General features: G+C 42.0%; 1 protein-coding gene across 1 annotated transcript; it reads right to left on the minus strand.

Annotated features, from left to right (window-relative positions):
- Nucleotides 1-6,312: 6,312 nt before the first annotated feature.
- Nucleotides 6,313-9,054, minus strand: foxa2 (forkhead box A2). Its single transcript, XM_080783174.1, has 2 exons — nucleotides 8,741-9,054; nucleotides 6,313-7,998 (listed from the first exon to the last, which is right to left on the minus strand). The coding sequence occupies exons 1-2, from the start codon at nucleotides 8,807-8,809 to the stop codon at nucleotides 6,736-6,738; spliced, it is 1,332 nt and encodes a 443-aa protein (XP_080639300.1). The 5' UTR covers nucleotides 8,810-9,054; the 3' UTR covers nucleotides 6,313-6,735.
- Nucleotides 9,055-20,999: the final 11,945 nt, after the last annotated feature.

The following is a 20,999-nucleotide window of genomic DNA, read 5'->3' on the forward strand; positions in this document are numbered from 1 at the left end:
TTTTGAAAAAAAAGGTTATCCTCGTTTCTCATCATTTTGGACCATGGGCTATAGCCTATATCGTACGGCATACTGTAGCGCGCCGTTTTTCATCATTTTTGATGATTTGACAAAAATGAAAAAATAAAAAAAACGATGGGTTATAGCCCATGTTTTTTGAAATTTTGAAAAAAAAGGTTATCCTCGTTTCTCATCATTTTGGACCATGGGCTATAGCCTATATCGTACGGCATACTATAGCGCGCCGTTTTTCGTCATTTTTGATGATTTGACAAAAATGAAAAAATAAAAAAAACGATGGGTTATGTTTTTTTAAATTTTGAAGAAATAAAATCCAGGCCTATGAATTAGACTACTATACACCGCCTCATGGATTTCCCATAGTGAAAATAAATATTACATTTGTTTGACTATTATTCATGAAGGTTTTGGCCTCATATATATTCAGTTATGCACGGGACTATATATACACAAATATACATTTAATGTTCATGCTCTGTTTAAATACAGTATATGTTTGTGTTTTATTGCTCATCTTTTTAAAAACAACGCAAATGCTCACTAATAGGAGGATTCATTCATAAACTATATCAAAAAGGTGGAGAAAGAAAACAAGACAAAGAATGGCATCCTTAATTAGCCCTCCTGCAACAACAACAAAAAGACCGGACGAGTGACTGACGAGCAAACGCTTCGCCATGCAGCGAGCGAGGACGGAGGAACCGTGATGCTGGGTGGCTTTGAGTTTTGACTTTGTTGTCCTTTTAATATACTGTGGGATAGCAGTTTCCCTCGCTAAGATATGGGATTAGGACTATCTCATGGTGAAAGAAGAGCTAAGTCGGGCCAGTGTGGTCGGTCCCTCCCCTGCAATAGGCTAAAACAGAATTACAGCTTGTTCGACCGGCGTCCCGCTGTCACCAGGGAGACCGTTCTACTTGGGTGTTCCACACACAGGCAGGCATGCAGCGCTGACTGTTCAACCACGACTGTTATACTGCTGTCTTATATATAGGCTGCATGCGCACTCATTCACTGCAGGGAATGTATAGGCCCGGGAGAGAAAAAAGGCTGCATGCATGCAGGCCTTTTAAAACACACTACTTTAGATTAGGTCCAACGTTATTTAACCCATTCAGGACGGGAGCTATATTATAGAGGAACCCTTTTCGGTGTTTTAAGCATTATGTTATACTTTAGCTATTGAATAATGGCAGATCTACAAGCTCGTAGCGTGGCACTCTGTGCTATTTTTTGAACAAAAACGTGAAAACGTTTGAACCCATATCTTTGGTTCTGGTTGTGTCCCTGGAACAAAATATTTTCAGATGGGGGTCGGTGGCCAATTATAGTTTTTGGGGTCCTTGACATGAGGATTTTTGTGAACCAGTGATATAGAAACATATAGGTTTTTCTGAAGACATTTGTCGAATCTGGTCTCAGTCCTAAATGGGTTAAGCCTCCCATGACCCCCAGAGGTCTGGATATAGCCACTAAGATCATATTTAAATTATACATGGGCTAATATTAATTAGGCATGCCCATATGGGCCTATATATACGATGTTACAATAGGCCAAAGTAAACCCAATTTAACCGCATGAACCCCATACACGGCATATAGCGTCACTATTCTTTGGGTGAACATTCTGCCAAGAATATAGCAGATCTATTTCGGCCTACATGGGCTCTGCAAGTTCGGCTGTTTTCTGTGAAGATATCTTTTTTTCTGTGGCATATATCTTGTGCCACCCCCTTTACCCCTTATCCCTGAACTTATTTGCCGATTAATACTATATTGAAAAACCTTTTTATAATAGTTCAAATAGCCGATCGGCTAGTTTAACTATTCTTAAATGCAGTGCCGGTTCTAGGCCTTTTGAGGCCCTAGGCAACATATTTTTCTGAGGCCCCCCCCCCTCCTGCTTTGCCACGCCGGGATGGGTTATATTGAAGCGTACCTACACACACACAGGCGCACAATTTCCGCAATTTCCGCAATTTCCAATTTCAGCAATTTTCAATTTCCGCAATTTTCAATTTTCCGCAATTTCGCAATTTCCGGAATTTCGGTAAATGTTTTTCAAAATAGTAAGAAATGGCAAATAAGTTTAGGGGTAAGGGATGGCACAAGATAGGGCTCTTTTAGAGGAAATGTATAGGGGGCCTATAGCATAGACCCCTGTGGGGCTCACGATCCGGTCAACTAAGTATATGGTTTAAGTGGAATAAGTAACTGACTTAATTTGTATGTACAGTATACTTTTACCAATAGATATATAGATATATAATATAGATATAAGGCCTATAAGACAAAGGAAAACTGGTGTGCGTATTGGGGAATATTATCACCGCCTAATTCAATACTAACTTTCAAGTGCACATTTGACCCAGAGTCTTATGCCCTGTGATAAAAAATAGAGGCCTTAATCAGGAAAGAAATGTTTATAAGTTATAAGAAATGTGGCTGAAATGAGGTATAGTAAAGGGATCAACATAGGCTGGACCATCCCGTTGCTATGACGACAGAAGAGCTTGTCTGTAAGGGTGCGGCCAGCGGTATCATGTCTCTGATCTGTGTGTGTGTGTGTGTGTGTGTGTGTGTGTGTGTGTGTGTGTGTGTGTGTGTGTGTGTGTGTGTGTGTGTGTGTGTGTGTGTGTGTGTGTGTGTCTGTCCACAGGTATGTTCATGCTGGAGTGTTGAGGGTACACATTTTGCCATCCAAATGTCCACTGTAGCTAAGCAGGCAATAACTATATATAGCAGACTCACTGTACAAAATAGTGTTATACGGACCCAAAACGGGTTACATTAACACTCAGCATTTCTGTGTATTGAACACATTTTGGCTGAGGTTAGTTAGACTATAGTATACTATTAAACTATAGCAAAGATTAAAAAAATAAAACACATTTGTATTTCACTGGATTGACCTGCGTGGTTATCAAAGGACCGGATGAGAAATAGCCTATATTATGTGTTTTTCCATGATGGGATCTTTAATTTGTGAGTGAATACATTTGTCAAAAACATTTACGGTTTATCGGCCTATACAGATTGGGACATCTAAAATAATTAGTTATACCATGTGATTATTATTATCTGTATTATTATTATTATTATTCGTATTGTTGTAATAAATAATAATAGGCCTAATAATGATATAATAATAATTAATAATAATAATAATAATAGTAGTATTATAATAATGAGATGAAAATGCATTTTATTATTATTATTATTATTGCTGTCATTAAATATATATTATCAATTACAATAGAAAATAGGTTACATTTAATATAGCGCTATACTTTAGTCATAATATGCTGTCTTGTCAAGAGTTCCAAGCAATTTTAGTTGTTACCCGCGAGGCAAGCTTATAATAACACCTGGCGTCATGACAAGTCTATTCATATAAAGCTCAAATAGGAAATCCCTGCACAATATATTCAGTTGGCACAATTGCGTGTGTATAGCCGAAAGACCCGAGTATAAGGCTTATATAATAATTTAACTCGAGCTTAATTTATCCTTCATTTAACGATGCCGCGGTGGCCTAATAATATTAATTTAACTAACTGATGAGACGCGTTGTTTCCTTGAAGGTGAAATATTTTCGGCAAACACCGTGGTCCATATATAGCCTATAAATATATATACGCGGCATAAATGAGGTTCGAACATAATGGGGGTCTCTCTTCTCCCCTCTCATCTCTCTCTGCGCCTTGCATCAGGTTCACACACACACACACACACACACACACACACACACACACACACACACTCCTTCATGACATCAATGCAGCAGCAAACGATATCAATCAAGCGCTTCTGTCACGACGCCATTGAAAGACGCTCCAACTAAAGAGGCAACAATCACCATGGCCAGCATGGGCTCCACACAACCAGCCATCACTATACTACACAACCAGCCACCATGCATGCACACAACAACCTGCTGCAAATCACCTCAGATTTTTGTCGTCCAATATTAAATTGAATACGGCCTCATCATGCAAGCGTGAAGAAGAGAATTAAGATGCACCCATGGTTCCACGCAGTCCTACATTGGAACAACCTTCGCCGAACTAAAGATAATAAAGTTAAAAATAAAATAAAAACCCATACCTGTTTTAAAACGGTCGATGCATGTTGTTTGGCTGCGAGCCGCCTTTCCTTCCGCGTCTGGCTCATCGTTGTAGATGGGAAGCTGTCCTTGTGCCGTCTGCACAGAGCCGGCTATAGCTCCACTCCACACACACACACACACCACCACCACAGCATTTATTTGAGCTCAAACTCTGCCACTGTTGACTTTAGCACAAAGCAAAGATTTCACTGCCCCGCTAGTTAAAACAAAAATGATTATTTTACAGAGATATCGATCAGTGTGCTATAAAAAAAGGGGGGGGGGGGGAAGAAATCAGCTTAGCATTATATGTCTAAAAAAAATGAATAGAACGAAATGTAATGTCTGAGTAAATTTACAGAGCCGTGCCGGTGTGGTGGTGTGACGTCCCTATTCAAAGTTTACACTTCTCCAATTTGGTTGTGGTGTGTGTGTGTGTGTGTGTGTGTGTGCGTGTGTGTGTGTGTGTGTGTGTGTGTGTGTGTGTGTGTGTGTGTGTGTACTGTGTACCCTTCCCTATATGTGACTCCATTGTTTACTGGCTTTGTTTATTCGCAGATCACGGGTGTTTAAAGGACGATCTGTAAAGAGGGGGACTGGGGAAAATAAACGCACACTTTTAGTTTTAGGCCTCTGTACGTGTTCAGGGGGCCTCAAACAGACCCGGCTCCGTTTTCTGCGTGCATGCGCCCTTGGATTTAAGCGCGCAGCGGGGAAGGAGGGGAGAGGAGAGAGAGAGCTCTGTATGTGCGCGCGGTTGGAATGCGGGTTTCTGATTCATTTGGGAGACAGAGAGAGAGAGAGAGACCCACTAATAACTATCTTTATTATCTTATCTGATGGTGGAGATAATGAGACTCAACGAGAGGGGTGGGTTCGAGTGCTTTACAAGGAGGTGCAGAGACAATGGGGCCAGGTTGTTGAAGAGTCTGAAGACAGAGGTTTTTTAGAGCCTCACTGTGTGCATGTTCCCCAAATCAGCCTCCTCCTGTCCCTGAACTATTCTCCGGCGCCGCGGGAGACTTTGTTTATGTGTCAATGAAACGTATATCTTGTTCAACCATCTAGTTTTGCTGTGCACGGTGTGTGTGTTGTGGGGGGAGGGGGGGGGGCGGTGTGTGAAAACTTAATTTAAACTCCATGCATGCACACGATATTTCGCTGGTCGAAATATATGTTCTTGTCACAATATGGCTCCAATTAGCAATGAGGGTGGGGGGGTCAACTTGTCAGACGTCCATCCACTGACTGACATATGGACCGACAGACCTTATAGGTTTTCCATGCGGTTATATTATGGTTAAATGCCAAAGGCTGGTTGTGGTATTTCACTATATATCATTTGAATCATTTAATTGAATGACTGACTTGTTGTGTTTGACTATTCCCTGCAGGGAATCTAAGTCAGTCATTCAAATGATTCTTATTGAATAAACTAATAGCTATAGGCCTACTGTCTGTTATGATGGGGGGGGGGGGGGGGTCGTTTATGGGCAGACTTTGACAATATTGTCTTTTTAGATATTTGTAGTTTACGTCATTTTTGTTGCATATAAATATTTTGTGCTTGGTGTTTGAATAAAATGACCTATACAATTTTCTGTTTATATATAAGTCATTAATGCAATGGTTTAGAAATAAATCACTGCATGGCCCAGTGAGAAATTATGATATTAAATTTTACAATTTCGGGTAGGCCTATTATTATTTAGTTAACATAATTTTACATTACATGTTTCAAAATAGTTTATTACAACTGCGCAGCATATAGCCTGTATGCACTCTGCAGGTGTGAGAAATACTACTGCTAATTAACTTAAATGACACTGTATCCATTGGGCTATTTCTGGACTTTATACATTGTTAAATCTTATCATATTCCTATAGTCAGTTCAACGTCATTCATGGATATTATTGATAGCCTTTGAGTGGTCAATCACCATTTTGAAATGAACACAGCAATAATAACCTATAGCCTATACTACCTATACTATACTAATAATACTACTACTACTAATAATAATAATAATGCTTGTAATATTAATATAATGTGTGGGCAAAAAAACAAGATCAACGATCATATTCAGAAAAAGGAAAACAATAACACTTTAATATAGATTCTGTTCTTGTCACTATACAAGAATACACATACAAGCCATAAATAGCAATTACACAAATGATTGAGGAGGTCTCCGAGGCATTTAAATTCATTTAGGAATCCATATTTATAGGCTATTAACAGCAGATGCAGATGCTATATTTTACAGCGAGTTATGGTCATATTGTCTTTGGGTCCATAATATCCTGAAGCCGCCCTTCTGAACAGAGTTTGTCACATTATTATTATTAACATTCCTTTTTCTTCTCAAAATAATTAAGCTTAATTTTAAAAAGCCTTTAAATGTATACTCCTTGGTCGCGCGACACCGTCGTACTAATGGGGAGCATCAATTAGGCTTCTTCTTCTTCTAACAAATTCGACAACTAAAATCAGTGAGAAACGTCAAAAAATATCCGAAATACATATTATACACAAACTATATATATTTTTTTACAAATGTACAAATCACTGGAAAAGGTCCTTTATTCGAGGGGGAGAATTAAGTTCATGTGGAGTTCATGATAGGCCGGGAGTAGACGCCTTGGTAGTACGTGGTGTCGGCGAGGGACGACGGGTCGAGGCCCGCCTTGCCCGACATGGAGCCCGCGTGCATGGACAGGGCGCCGGCCATCGGGGAACCGTAGCCCGAGTAGTGCATCACCTGCTCGTAAGTCTTTAGGTCCATTTTGTGATGCTGCTGCTCCGACGACATGAGGTTGTTGATGGAGAACGGGTGGTTGAACGAGTAGTGGTGCTCCGGCTTCAGGTGCTGCGCCACCACGTCGTGTCCGGACAGCACCGAGTGGTGCTGGGCCATTAGGTGCTGAGACACCACCTGGGAGGCCGGGGAGGGGGCCGCGTGGTCCGGGCTGAGCGCTCCATGCTGGCCCTGCTGCTGTTGCTGCTGCTGCTGCTGCTTCATGTCCGACATGGAGGCTCTCTTGTGCTCGTTGGAGGAGTGGTTCGAGTGCGCCGGGGACTCGTTGCCGTTGCAGCTCTCCGAGCTGCTGTTGGAGCCGCCCTCGGACGTCTTGCGGCCGCCGCCGCCGTTCTCCTTCGACGCCTTCATCATCATCTTGTCGCACTTGAAGCGCTTCTGCCGCCGCAGGTAGCAGCCGTTCTCGAACATGTTGCCCGAGTCCGGGTGCAGCGTCCAGAAGGAGCCCTTGCCGGGCTTGTCCGGCGACCGCGGCACCTTGAGGAAGCAGTCGTTGAACGACAGCGAGTGGCGGATGGAGTTCTGCCAGCGCTGCTGGTTCTGCCGGTAAAAGGGGAACAGGTCCATTATCCACTGATAGATCTCCGCCAGCGTCAGCATCTTGCTGGGCGACTGCTGGATGGCCATGGTGATGAGCGAGATGTACGAGTACGGCGGCTTGGCGTGCGTGTAGCTCCGCCGGTAGGTCTTGGGGTCCCGGGAGCGGTTGATGTTGGACTGTCCGTACATGGGGCTCATGGCGTTCATGTTGGTGTAGGAGCCCAGCGCGTTCATGGAGGCCGGCTGGCCCGTCATGGGGCTCATGCTGGGGCTCAGCGCGGCGCTCATGGCCGTCATGCCCGCCGCGTGGCCCATGCCGTTCATGGCGACGCCGGCGCCCGGCGACATGCCGGTCATGGAGGGGCTCATGCCCGTGTTGACCGCGTAGGAGGACATGTTCATGGAGTTGGCCGTCATGTTGGCCGTGGTGCTCATGCCGGACATGCTCATGTAAGTGTTCATCGTGTTCATTCCCAGGCCGGTGTTCATGTTGCCAACTGAGGTGTAACACTGCAAAAACAACACAGAAAACACCACCGTTTAAAAAAAAACAACAAAACAGAAATATCACACATAAATATAGCAGTTGTAAGTGTCAAACCTTAATTGATTATTATCATTTCTATGCTAAAAACAATATCTGAATATCAATTTAAAATATTTATAAAGCCTAATTGCATGAGGGAACATGATCCATGGTTTTGTTGGCGCTCATAGCTATATTGCTATGATCTCTCAAATACACGAGGTGGATATAACCTATAGAGATGATTACAGCTACATGTATGTATAGGGAAACCATGTCAATGATTGACTGAAAATATACAAAATCGATGAAAATGTTCTTGAAGCCTCAGAACACTGCATGTTCACGGCGCAAGCACGAACGAAGCCGAGGCAACCCAAATATTTGAATGATTGAATCAATCTATCAACAAATACCTCAAATGTTTGTTTAATGGAGGGGGGGAAAAATCCGATTTAGTAAAGATACATATAGACTTATGAAATTATACACCGAGTGAAAAGTTCTCCCCCCCCCCACCCCCCTACTTACATGTCAAGCAACTTTGTTAGGATAGTGCGCTCGCTGCGTGGAGATGGGAGAGGATTTGGAGGCGCCTCAAGTCAATATTTGATCACAAAGTTAATATTATCTCAGGGCTAATATTGAGTTGTATAAAATGGGATCGGCTTTAGACGCGGACGCGGGGAGAAGGGGAAAAAAATAAACTATATTTAAGGTACCCACCTCGGGCTCTCCGTAGTAGCTGCTCCAATCGGTGTGTTCGTGTCCTTCCATTTTAACTGCTCCGAGCATCCTGGAAGATCCACCGAGTTTACAAACCGTCTTCCCCGCAGAAGAAATGTCACAAAACCGTGACTAGGGACACGCGGGGTAGTATTTGGGTCGTCGCTATATGCTGCTTGCTGGGGTCGTGTCCGTGTTCCTTGAGTCAAGGACTGACGCATGTGTGTGTGTGGTGTGTGCGTGTGCCCATGGATTGGAAGCCAGTTGTATATAGTCGCCCTTGTGGTGCCCCTGGCTGCAAATGCTGCCTGTTGGAAGAGTGGAGTTGGAATGACGTTGAGTGCAGCCTGTTAACGCCGTGATATAGCCGTGTGCGCTCTGTGCGCGAAGAGGCAAGCCTCCAATCCGCACTTCTTCGGCTCGGCCCCCATTTGAATAATCTCCACTTCTCTCACACCTAGACGTGAGACTCCTTCCATGATGCGAGCTTCACCCCCCCCCCCCCCTCCAATTGTTGTACACCTGCGGCGACTGAATAGAAACGCTTTCATATGAAAAGGTTCATTAGAAACGATCTTTATTGTTAATTGTGTTCTTGGCCCCGCGGGTGGCGGTTAAAGAAGGAGAAGTGGGCTTTGGCCTGTTCAAATTTATGGTGAATATTAGTGTGAGTTTGCAACACAGAACATGTACTGTAGGCTATAGCCCACAATCTTTTAAAGACTAATATACAAAAAATAAGGTGGATGTTTTTGGGGGAAATATATGCCGTGCCACTCTTTGTGGCAATTCATTTAACAGCTTTATACTTTTATAATTCATAATGAATCCTGCCTGTCACCATTGTTTTATTACACCAGATCTAGGCCTAAACATTAATGGCATCAATAAATTAAGGACTATACCCTGCTTCTAAAATGCATTTATTGCGCAAATTAGGGCAACTATATAACGTATATTGTGTCTTATTATGGTGTAAAAAATAATATAATAATATTTATAGGCTGTGTCTCTTTAAACGGGTCATTGCGAATGCACTCATTATCTGCCGATATAACTGCAACAGTTATTCAAAGTTCATTCAAATGATTTCAACTCTTTCGGTAACAGGTGTTCTTTTAATTAAGCCTTAAGGAGCCCATGACCGACAACAAAACAATAATATGCACTTATACACAGTGTATAGGCCATATTTGTCTTTCTAAATGTCCTCGCTGTTATGACGCCGCCTTCATAATTTGTCATGCATGGTCATTATATTTTAATTGTATATGTGCCTGTTCATATAAAAAGCTATAACATTATCCAGCTGTTAGGTAAACTATATGCAATTGTCAACAGCTGATGTGTGCATTTACAATTTCGTTGACAATCGAGATATAAACATTTTAAACTGGATAATAATGACCGAATTGACGTTTATTTGTGTTTAATTGGCTATAGAAAGAACCCACAAGTCGAGCTTTACAGCGCCCTCTTTCGGCATACCGTTGCGCAATATTGCTCGTGTTGCTGCATGCTAGCCTATATACAGGCCCCTTGTGTGTTTGCGTCGCTTATCTATACTGAAATCAAACATCTATCAACATTGGGGGATCGATAGAAAATATCAGTCTGTTGAATGCGTTCGTAATATGCTTCTATAACCATGCAGGCACAATTAGACCAAGAAAATATCACAATACAACTAAAACCAGGCGCGACTAAACATCCCATCATCTGCAGGCCATTCATTGTCAGTTGAATACAGTATATTTATTTGTATTACACAAACATCAAGGTGAGCCTGCAGAACTGTGCCAGACGCGTGCCAGTAGTTGTGCATCTATTTGACTGCATATTTACGCAAGAGCATAACTATCAGTGTAGAGGCCCATTAGTAAGGCAGAGTAAACCTGCGATGTTGACGAGGGACCAACACACTCTGCTTAACTTGGAAATGAGATCATGAGAGAGAATCTGTGTGTGTGCGTGTGTGTGTGTGTGTGTGTGTGTGTGTGTGTGTGTGTGTGTGTGTGTGAGAGAGAGAGAGAGAGAGAGAGAGAGGATTCACAGTAAAATAAATCCCCTCGGTGTCCATTTAGAGCTCTCCGATGAGAGAGTGTATAGATATAAGGCTACAAATGGAACCAAAATGATGATGGTCGCGAGTTTATATACTCTCTCTGAACTCGTAGTCAAATTAATAGCAGATCATTTTAGTAATGGAACTAACTGGATTTGGTCAGCTACAATATGCGTTGACGTTTTGGTTTTATTTTGCTTAAAATAGGTCTATATTAAAACGAGTAATATTATAACGTATATTTGGAAATAGCATTGGCAATAGATTGAATAGGCCATAATGGCGTTATAGTAAATGCTAAATGCTTTCGATAAAACAGAAACAAAATGGCATGTAGGCTACCCGATGGGCTACTTTGAAAAAAGATAGATTTAAAATGTAGGTATAATTATATAAATGTAGGTTTGTTTGGCTATATTGACTTGAGTCGAAAAAACGCGCGCCTTATCAACCACCACACCATGAGATGGAGACAAACTATATACATTAATACACGTATAGCCTAATCCTGATGGTCCTGGATTTATAGTCACCATACATCGTAAACATTCTAAAAAGATTGTCCCTGACCTGAATGACATCATGTTCCTGGTCTAATTCTGAGGTTTAATCATTAACCCGCATATAAGCCTGCACTCCCTTCTCTTGGGTGAAGGTCACATTTTGGATTTTTGTCCAAAACAAAAAGTTAAACATGTGCCATTTCACCCTGTTTCATGCGCATAGCAAAGTCCTGAGTGTCAGTGGACCAAAACACCGCATGCACAGAGTTAAATTATAGCATAATGGCTCCATGGGCAATGTATCAATATATCATGATTTATCTGCATTTGGGGTGTAATTAAGTGTTGTCTTTTCCTGGTTGGGCTAATCACTTAAGCCTTATTTTATACTTACACATGTGTTTGCTTCACATTGATTGGCTTTATTTGTTATATATTGTTATTATTTTTAATGATTTTTAGCCCACGATTTTGGAACCCATTTCTTTCACCCATGTCAATGTTCTAATGTAATCCTGGGCTCTACACTCCCTATAGGCTCCGCCAACCTGGGGAGAGCAACGGACTGACCTCGTGCTTCCTTCAATTGATGCATGAGTGTCCAAGCCGCTTCTTTTCACCTGACAGGTAGGGGTTTTCACCGGTTGGACGTAATGCGTGGAAGGAACACGTTATTGTTATATGTATTTATGTATGTATGTTATTATTTTTCAAAGATTAAAAAGAAAATGGATATAGACACGATACAACATCGATATCAATTTGGTAAAGTAGCATCCACATATGTTAATATCTTTTGGTTTTGTTCATGTCGCCAGGCCCTATAGCACCAAGGATACTGTACTGCATATTCTCAATCATGCATTGATGATGCACGTCATGCTATACGGACATTCTTCCAATATTAGATACAGAAGAAGTTTGACTTAAAACAATGTTTCTAGAGGGTTATGAGCTTGTGTCATGGACGTGTGATATCCTTTCAGCCATATGAGGAATGACACACTATAGGCTGCATGGAGTCTGCAGAGAAATGATAAGAACAATATACGACTACAATAAATTAAAATGAAATATAATACCGTTAAATGGTGCATTTATTTTCAGGTCTCATTATAGTTATATATACGTGATTTATTTATGCATGGAGGAGAATGCGTTTATGATGCACTGCTGAATTTCGGACGACCGTGCATCTAAATTTGATCGTCAATAATATCGTGAGAATTCATGTGCAAATAGAAACAACAAACTGTTTTTGTCTTACATTACAAATGTGGCATTTCAGTGAAAAAACATAATCAGACCATTAAGTTTGTCTTTCAAAACTGTACGTATGCATATGTATCACATTTAATAGGCTATCATTTACTGATTGCTATTCAAATAGTTTCAACTATGTATTTTCTTCTCGTGTATAATCAGTCGAGGACTGAATCTGTGTGTTATTATAAACTAACTATAAACTGTACACATTTGCCAGAACGATATGAACCTATAGCTTTTCTTCAACATTTTACTGTTGATTAAAGCTTGTCTACTTTGATAGCAACATCAACTGAATGCTCAAGAACTTCAACACTGCATTCTTTATAGATGTGTCACTTTGTTGATCAATTAGTACCCATGATGGCAAGTGTTACAATCGACACATTCAGGTGTCATTTCTTAACTGATTATGACGTGAGAAAACATTAAACAATGAAATCTTAATGAGCCAAATGAATGAATCTGAAGAGAACGTAAGTGAAAGTGTAACACCATGCAGGTGCAAATGCAAAACTCTTAAAAAACAAACTACAATTAAGGCCCTGTATTCTGCCCCCCCCTACCCAAGGGACATTCTTGGGTGCTATGGGAGCTCCAGTTGGGACTGGGTGCAGGGGAATGGAGATGGGGTGCTCCCTGCACTTTGAGAGAATGGCGGGCCCTTCAAACATTCCATCAAACACCCAGGAGTTGTTGGCGAGAACGTGTTACTTTAAGCATCACTTTCAAAGTTAGGATTCTCTTTTTTTTCTCCCAGCATGTGCTTTTCAGCCGAGCTTTAAAGATTCACTTAAGGTTTTGACTCTTTAGTGAGTCCCCACAGCATGAGAGAGACAAAACACCACAGGCCAAGGGGTTAAGCATGCAATTCGTCAAAATAAAATTAATAACGAGGGGCTATTCTTTCGGAAAAGCGATGGAGGAGAAAAAAAAATGTTTGCTGCCAACCAGCCTGTGGTGATTGTAAACATTCCAGAGTCAGGCTGGAGTTTGGACCTGCCATTATCTGCCACAGCTGTGACAACTGCTGTTGGCTGCAGGTTTGTGGCTGGCGACACCATGTTTACCTGGAAATGAATCTGAAAAGCGGCTGGACTGGGAAGGCACACAAGCCGGCTAAATAAAAACCATTGCAACTGGACGCAGCGGGAGGGGAGGGGTGGGGGGGGCATCGTTATTGCACTGGGCCCATCTGGGTTGCGGTGCAAACACAGACCTTAAACGGGGCTAAGGACATCCTCAAACACACACCTTTTGATATAGAGAGGAATGCGGCCGGGGAATGCCGCTTGATAGGTTTTACGTAGGCTGTATCTAGGGCCTTGCCCGGGTCAATACTTTTCCTCTTGTCATGTTAAAGGACCCTACGTTGACCACTGCCCTCCGTTTATCAAACACGGTGACAGAATTATCTCCAGGACCACAGGGGAAGAAGGTGCACACACAGGCCGGGATCTGAAGGGATGCTCGGATCGGATGGCATCAAGGAATGCAGGCAGAAAGGGCAGACGAGGACAGGAAACAGGAGGGAAGGTTTAAAGAGGGCAGAATAGAATATAAGAGAGTAAAAGTAATGGCATATAATGGCTCTTCTAGAAGAAAGTGAATATAAGCTGCAGTAGCAACTAAAAGCGAGCTTGAAATGTTGTGTTTATAGAACAAATAAAGCTATACATTTGAGAGACGTGAGAGGTTGTGTTATATACTAAGGAAAATATTCTATATTATACAAGCCTGATGGTAATGTGCCATGTGCCATTCCAAGCCATGTGAATGGGGAAGCGTATTGGGGGCCAAAAGCTTTAATATCACATTGTTATTCATTGGTGGGCCAACCGCAGAGTCAATACACATTTAATCACAGACTGAAGACAATTAAACCAGGGGGACAGTAGTGCTATGTTAATTAATGTTAATTAAAGTGACAGGCTCCCATGGGAAGCTGTGGTTCTAAGTATCACTACAATCAGGCCTCTGCCATAATCCATGATGAGATATTGCTGTTCACACTCAGCCAGCCTCCATGCTGCTATAGATCCCTGTCAGTGGTGACAAGAGGACAAACTTGGCCTGGTGATTAAAAAAGTTGTGTCACTGATAGCCCATCTAATGATAAGATGCGTAAAACTAATGGGATTTGTAGTGATCCCCGCTGGGAAATGACTTCTCTGCATTCGACCCCTCCTATTTGGAGCACAGCCCGATCGATCGCTATATTTTATTGGCCTTTATTTCAGGAAAGACCGTTCAGGACTCCCCGATTATACAACATGATCACATATACAAATTAAAATAAAATGCAATACATATAGGCCTAAATAAATACATATAACAACATTAAAAACATCGCAATGCACATACATTTGAGCTATACGCGAAGCAGGTGTAGTTATGTAATGCATTCTAAAGTAAATCATCAGTCGGATTTGAAAAACATCAGTTACAGATCCGCTATTCTTAAAGGTTTTTGGATAGGCGTAATTAAGTGGCTAACTACAACAAATGTGCTTGTTCATTGTAGTTAAAAGATGAAGGTTCTTTTCATACATTGAAATGTTGAAGTGTATGTCAGTCACTTATCACTTGCACTTGTGTGGGAAGGTATTGGTTAGCAGAGAGTTGAAAACTCATATTGCTGAACTGTACTGCATGATTGATTATCTGACTGACTGTTGTCACAGACACTGATTTGGGGGGGGATAGAAAACCCAGTCATGATTGTCTGATCCCCATTGGTATACATACTGTACATGTGTGTTACCATTTCTACTATGTTGAAATTAAACTGTGCAGCACTATATGAGCTTGTACATCTGCTATTTTTGAAAAATCGTAAACATTTCAGAAAATCTTTGAATATATTATTATAGACCCAGGGGTCTATATTTGAGCCATACTCCTTTTTTCATTCTATACACCAAGTCTATTCGCCCCAAAATAGCCAATCTAGAGCTTGTCAATCCTGTACATATCGGCCAATTTTCGCCGAATGTTCACCTATTTTGACATTGGGAATAGGGTTTAAGTCACTGGTTCCCAAACACTGGGTCGGGACCCATTTGTTTTAAATTATTATTATTTCAAGACATTTTCAAAAAACATTCCCAAACAAGCTAAACATTTCTTGAATTTAAAACAAATTCAATGATTTTTTTCCAGTAATGTTATGAAGAAGTCAAAGAAAATCGAGCTGCCATTTTGATTTTTGCAACGTGCCATAAAACAAGATGTGAGGGGGAGTGCTTGTTTAATAGCGTCCCTCCCTCCCTAGGGCGTCGGCCTCTTCTTTGGGTGTCTTACCTGCGCAGGTAAGATTCTATTAAACAAGCGCTCCCCCTCACATCTTGTTTTATGGCACGTTGCAAAAATCAAAATGGCGGCTCGATATTGTCACTCTTGGAATATTTTGGACAGAAAGTAGCTCATAACATCTTTACGGGGGACTTTTATGATAAACAAGCGACACCAGATCGAAAGAGGATAATTCAAGCTTGGACTACAGCTGCAATGTTGGTGAGTTTAACGTAATTTAAGACCAGGAGGTCACAAACCAATGCAAAACCAAAACAATGCATAGGAAGTCGATGGAGGTTATTGCAACTCTAGATTCAGCCAATTGTAAAAAAAATCTAGAGTTGCAAATTGCGGCTAAGTGGAACACTGGAAATAGGCGATCTACAAGCTCACAATGCAGCGCTAAGCGACTTGTTGTGGAGCTTGTAGATCTGCTATTTTCACTAGTTTGGGTCCCAGGCAAACGTCTAATCTCTCAACCTGAAAAGTTTGTGAACCGCTGGTTTAAGTGGTTAACAAGAAGTTATTTTACGTTAGAATTTCAAATATTTTTATCAAATATTCTATTCCTCAATTGTTATTGACACGAAGATGCACAGTTTAACCCATATGTACACAGATTACACACGCAGTTATTCATATTCAAGTGATCAGTCACACTAAGTGGCTCTCAAACTTTTCATGTCGAGGGCCCCAAAATGTATTTGGCTGCGGATCCCTATCTTAAAAATGGAGCAGGGATTTGAGTAAAAATGCGTTCGCTTATTTTTTGTTGTTGCAATTTTCACAAAGTGACATGCTATGAGCTTGTATATCTATATTTTGAATAGCCAAAGTGTAAAATGATTGTGTCGCTATAATTACTTTTACTGGGGACCCCCTGGTACCGCCCCAAGGACCCCGGACCACCCTTTGTGTACCAATGTTCTGAACAACATATTGTCACAGTCTGTGACTTGTGTTATGTTATTTGTGTACCCTGTTTCATGGTTTTAGTTAGTTAGTGTTTTACCTTGTACTGTCACGGTTCAGGACAGGCAGGTGTAGGACCCAAGCGCAGACAAAGGCAGAGGACAGGCAGGTTGAATACAAGGGGGTTTTATTAACCAAAATCAGGAACAAACAAAACACTGGAACACGAGGAAAAGCTAGGAGCAAGGCAAAAATACTAGGAACAAGGAAAAATCACGAGGAACAAAAAACCACTGACAACATTTTACAAACGAACAAGGAACTGAACACACAAGGGCAAACTTATAGACATGGGATAACTAGACACAGGTGAACACCACTGACAATCAACACTGGGATAGGCTGGGGAACTAAGGGGACACAGGTGGAAACATGGGCAATCACAGGACTAGTGAGACAAGACAGGAACAGAACTACAGGGGCAGACAGGAAGGCACAAAACATGACTACAGAATAAAGGTTCACAGTGCAAGGCAAAACTAAGAACGAGGAAAAATACAGTGTACAACATCACAGTAACAAGGTAAAACACTAACTAACTAAAACCATGAAACAGGGTACACAAATAACATAACACAAGTCACAGACTGTGACACATATAACGCAGGACATTCTCATATCTCATCTCTCACATCCACTGAGCATCCATCTCTGAGAAAAACACTCACATCTCTGTTCTACATCTTCCAGGCTTTTAGTTCATTTTCTTTTTCCATCATTCAGCCAGCCAGTCAGTCAGTCAGTCAGGCAGGCAGGCATGCAGGCAAGAAGTCAATCAGTTTGTCAGTCAGTCAGTCAGTCAGGCAGACAAGCAGTCAGTTGGGCAGGTAGGCAGGCAGTCAGGCGTGCGGGCGGGCGGGTAGGCAGGCAGGCAGGCACTGGCAGATATCTGCTATACTGCTTATCAGTATTGTGTGACCCCCAGGGGTCCTTGGAGGACTGAAGAATGAGAAGTAGTTTAATGTCTAGTATAGTCTAGCAGTAGTAGAATTAATTTCACTTGAAATGGTTACAATACAAACGCACGCACGCATGATTATGCACGCACGCATGATTATTCGCACGCATGATTATTCTAACAATATTTCAGCACCACTATGATTCTTTCTCATTGACAATTTTAAACCAAAACCAAAATATCAGATAATACATAGCTGTACACATGGTCTTGGCATAATGTCAACAGTCATACAGTATTTCACATCAGTTTATCATATAGGACAGTATGATTTGATGGGGGTCCATGCATATAGTCTAATGAAGTGGGGCAGGTTGAAGACCTCTGCGCTGTAGACGCTGTCTGTGCTGTCCTTCCTGTATGGGACCTGTATAGTGAGCATCCATCCATATGCAGATGGCTCATTTGTAGTGTTTACAGAGGAGCATTGAGAGGACTGACAACCCCTCAAGGGGCTGAAAGGAGGGCTGTCTACGTGGCCCCCGGGAGCCCAGTGGTAAAGCCTGTGTCCTACACGGCAACAACATGAGTGTCCAATCTGTGTTTACTTACCCGTGCACACCCCCTGCAAAAAAAAAAAAGGCCTGGTCTGCGCCCGTAAATCGTACCTTTTTTTTCTCTCCCTTTACTGGCCCCGACAGCTAACAGGCTATTGGGAACAGGGGGTCCAATGACACAGCCACTCAACAGATTAGCACCTCATCAGCCTCCTGCTGCTTCCAACAAATAATGGTCCCGGCCTTTTCCACGGAAACACAATGGAGCTGCCACCGCTAAACAGCCCCCTGCTAGGAGTAGAGTCCCCTCTTCCCCTCCCCTCCCCTCCCCTCCCATCCTAGCCAGCCAGCCAGCCAGCCAGCCACCACAAAACTTCCTGGTCTGTTCTAGTGGCCCCACAGCTGCATCAGAGGGGCCCTTCTACCCCGGCCCCTGGCCCACCCCGACACCAATTGGCAAGATGTGTGTGTTTCAGGTGAGCAAATATTGCCACTTGCCTGAGAGTTCAATGGCCAACCCTTTCAGAGTGGTTGCGTATTGCGCCTGGAGGGTTACGTATGGTCCCGCGCACAGCAACCGCTCCATAGGACGAGGCAGGGGGGAATTTCGGCCAGACACAGCTGGAGTCATCAAATCAAACATACCCCTTATAGCCCATCTGCATTTTCCCAGACCTGGGAATCTGCTCCCCGCTTTCATTTCCCCTTCTCACAACAAAAGAACGAGTGGATGTCCTTGACAGACTACCTAACCCCCCCCCCCCCCCCCCACCACCACCACCACCACACATACACACACACACACGTACACACACACATATACACACACACGTACACACACACATGTACACACACACACACACACACACACACACACACACACACACACACACACACACACACACACACACACACACACACAAACACACAAACACACGCATGCACATGCACGTTCACGTGCACACATGCAGACTGGACCCCTAACCGTAACAAATCTCATTTAGAGCATTATTGACTGCATAGCTTCCCACCCAAGTGCCTTTAAATCAAAATGAAGGGTTCAGGGTTTTATTTTATTTTATTGTTGCTATATCTTGTATAATGTAATGTATTTTGTGTACATGAGTGTACAATCATTTAGTTATGGTTCCTCACATGTGAGGAGGAGCGACACATGCGTCAGGTTATTAAAACCCATTAAGGACGGGAACCCTTTTTGTAACTATATACTTTCCGGACCTATTGGGGTAGTTGTTGATGAACATTATAGCAACATAACGTTTTTTGTCATTTTTGTTAAATATTTGAAGGTTTACAGAATATGTAGAACAGGATCTAGAAGGCGTTTTTAGAATCGGCCTCAGTCCAAAATGGGTGAACTGGCAGGGGACTTTGATGGTGATATTGTCCTTCTGTTCTAATGCGCAAGGAGTCATTTTTCAATTGTCTATTTCATAAATGTAATGTAGGCCTAATCAAGTCCATTTTCATGCAATTCATGCACTAAATGATGAAATGGGATGGGTGTGTGTTTTCAATGAGTCTGAACATTGTTAACGTGGAGTTTGAAGTTGAATGGGCTTAATATTATATAGGAGGTCAAATTAATATGAAATATAAAATAAATAAAAAAGTCTATAGGTGCACACAAAATCCCGGGTAGACCCTGGGCCTCTAACTCTCAGTCTTAGCTGAAAATACCCAATCTACAAGCTCACCACGTGTCGTGAGCTTGTAGATTGGGTATTTCCGCAGACCCCCCCACCTCCAGAATAGGGACACTAGATTTCATTGTGGTTTGAAGTTGATCTTGTCAGCCACTTGCCATGTTTGGGACACCATTGTTTCCAATACACAAAGTCTACACTGGTCTAAATGTCCTCTGTAGTTGCATTCACTTGTTACCAACCTTAATGTGGAAAGAACAGATAGGGAGAATAAAAGGCATGCTGAGAGATTGCATGAGTGATTAATAGAGATATGGAGTTTCTCTGGTACCTCTGTCCTCCAACAAGGACACATATGTAGTAATAAGAACACATACTGTACACGCCACAGGAAAACTGTTGTACAATCATTGATTGAAACCTTTATTTGAATATGGAGAAGTAAAGAAATATACCCTATAAGTACATCATACAAGTAATAAAAGTATTAGCCATAGACAACACATTTATATAGCCTGTGGTTGCTGCCAGGCAGAAACCTCTTATCTCCATATTCTAACTTTTTGTGGTTTGTTTGTATGCCTATATAATAGGTCACACTGCAGCATCACACAAAAGTAGCAAAGGTAGCAGGTCTGCAAGCTCGAGATGCAAAGCAACATGTTTTGAGCTTGTACTGTATGCGATCTGCTACTTTTGCTACATTTGAATTTGTAGGCTGAAAACTAACAGTTTTGGTTTTTGGACATAGGCCTATATGAGGTTTCCACCCGACAGAGATTGGAAGAGCATTGGAAGATTCACAGTCTCTATGTTCTGTATAGTAGCCAGAACAGAAGAGCTTATGATGAAGATTAGTTTGGAAAGAAGCAGTTTAGCAGTTAAAGCTTAGGTACACAAATAGGATGCTACTTCCTGAACTCAAGTAACGACCAACCCGTTGACGGGTACAAAATGCAATGACGGGTTCTGAAACGTCCACAGCTTTTACAGAGGCTGCAGGCGTGCACAATGTCCCCACAATCTAAAAATGT

Source organism: Protomyctophum bolini, assembly GCF_963924005.1.
Source record: "Protomyctophum bolini genome assembly, chromosome: 15".
NCBI lineage: Eukaryota > Metazoa > Chordata > Actinopteri > Myctophiformes > Myctophidae > Protomyctophum > Protomyctophum bolini.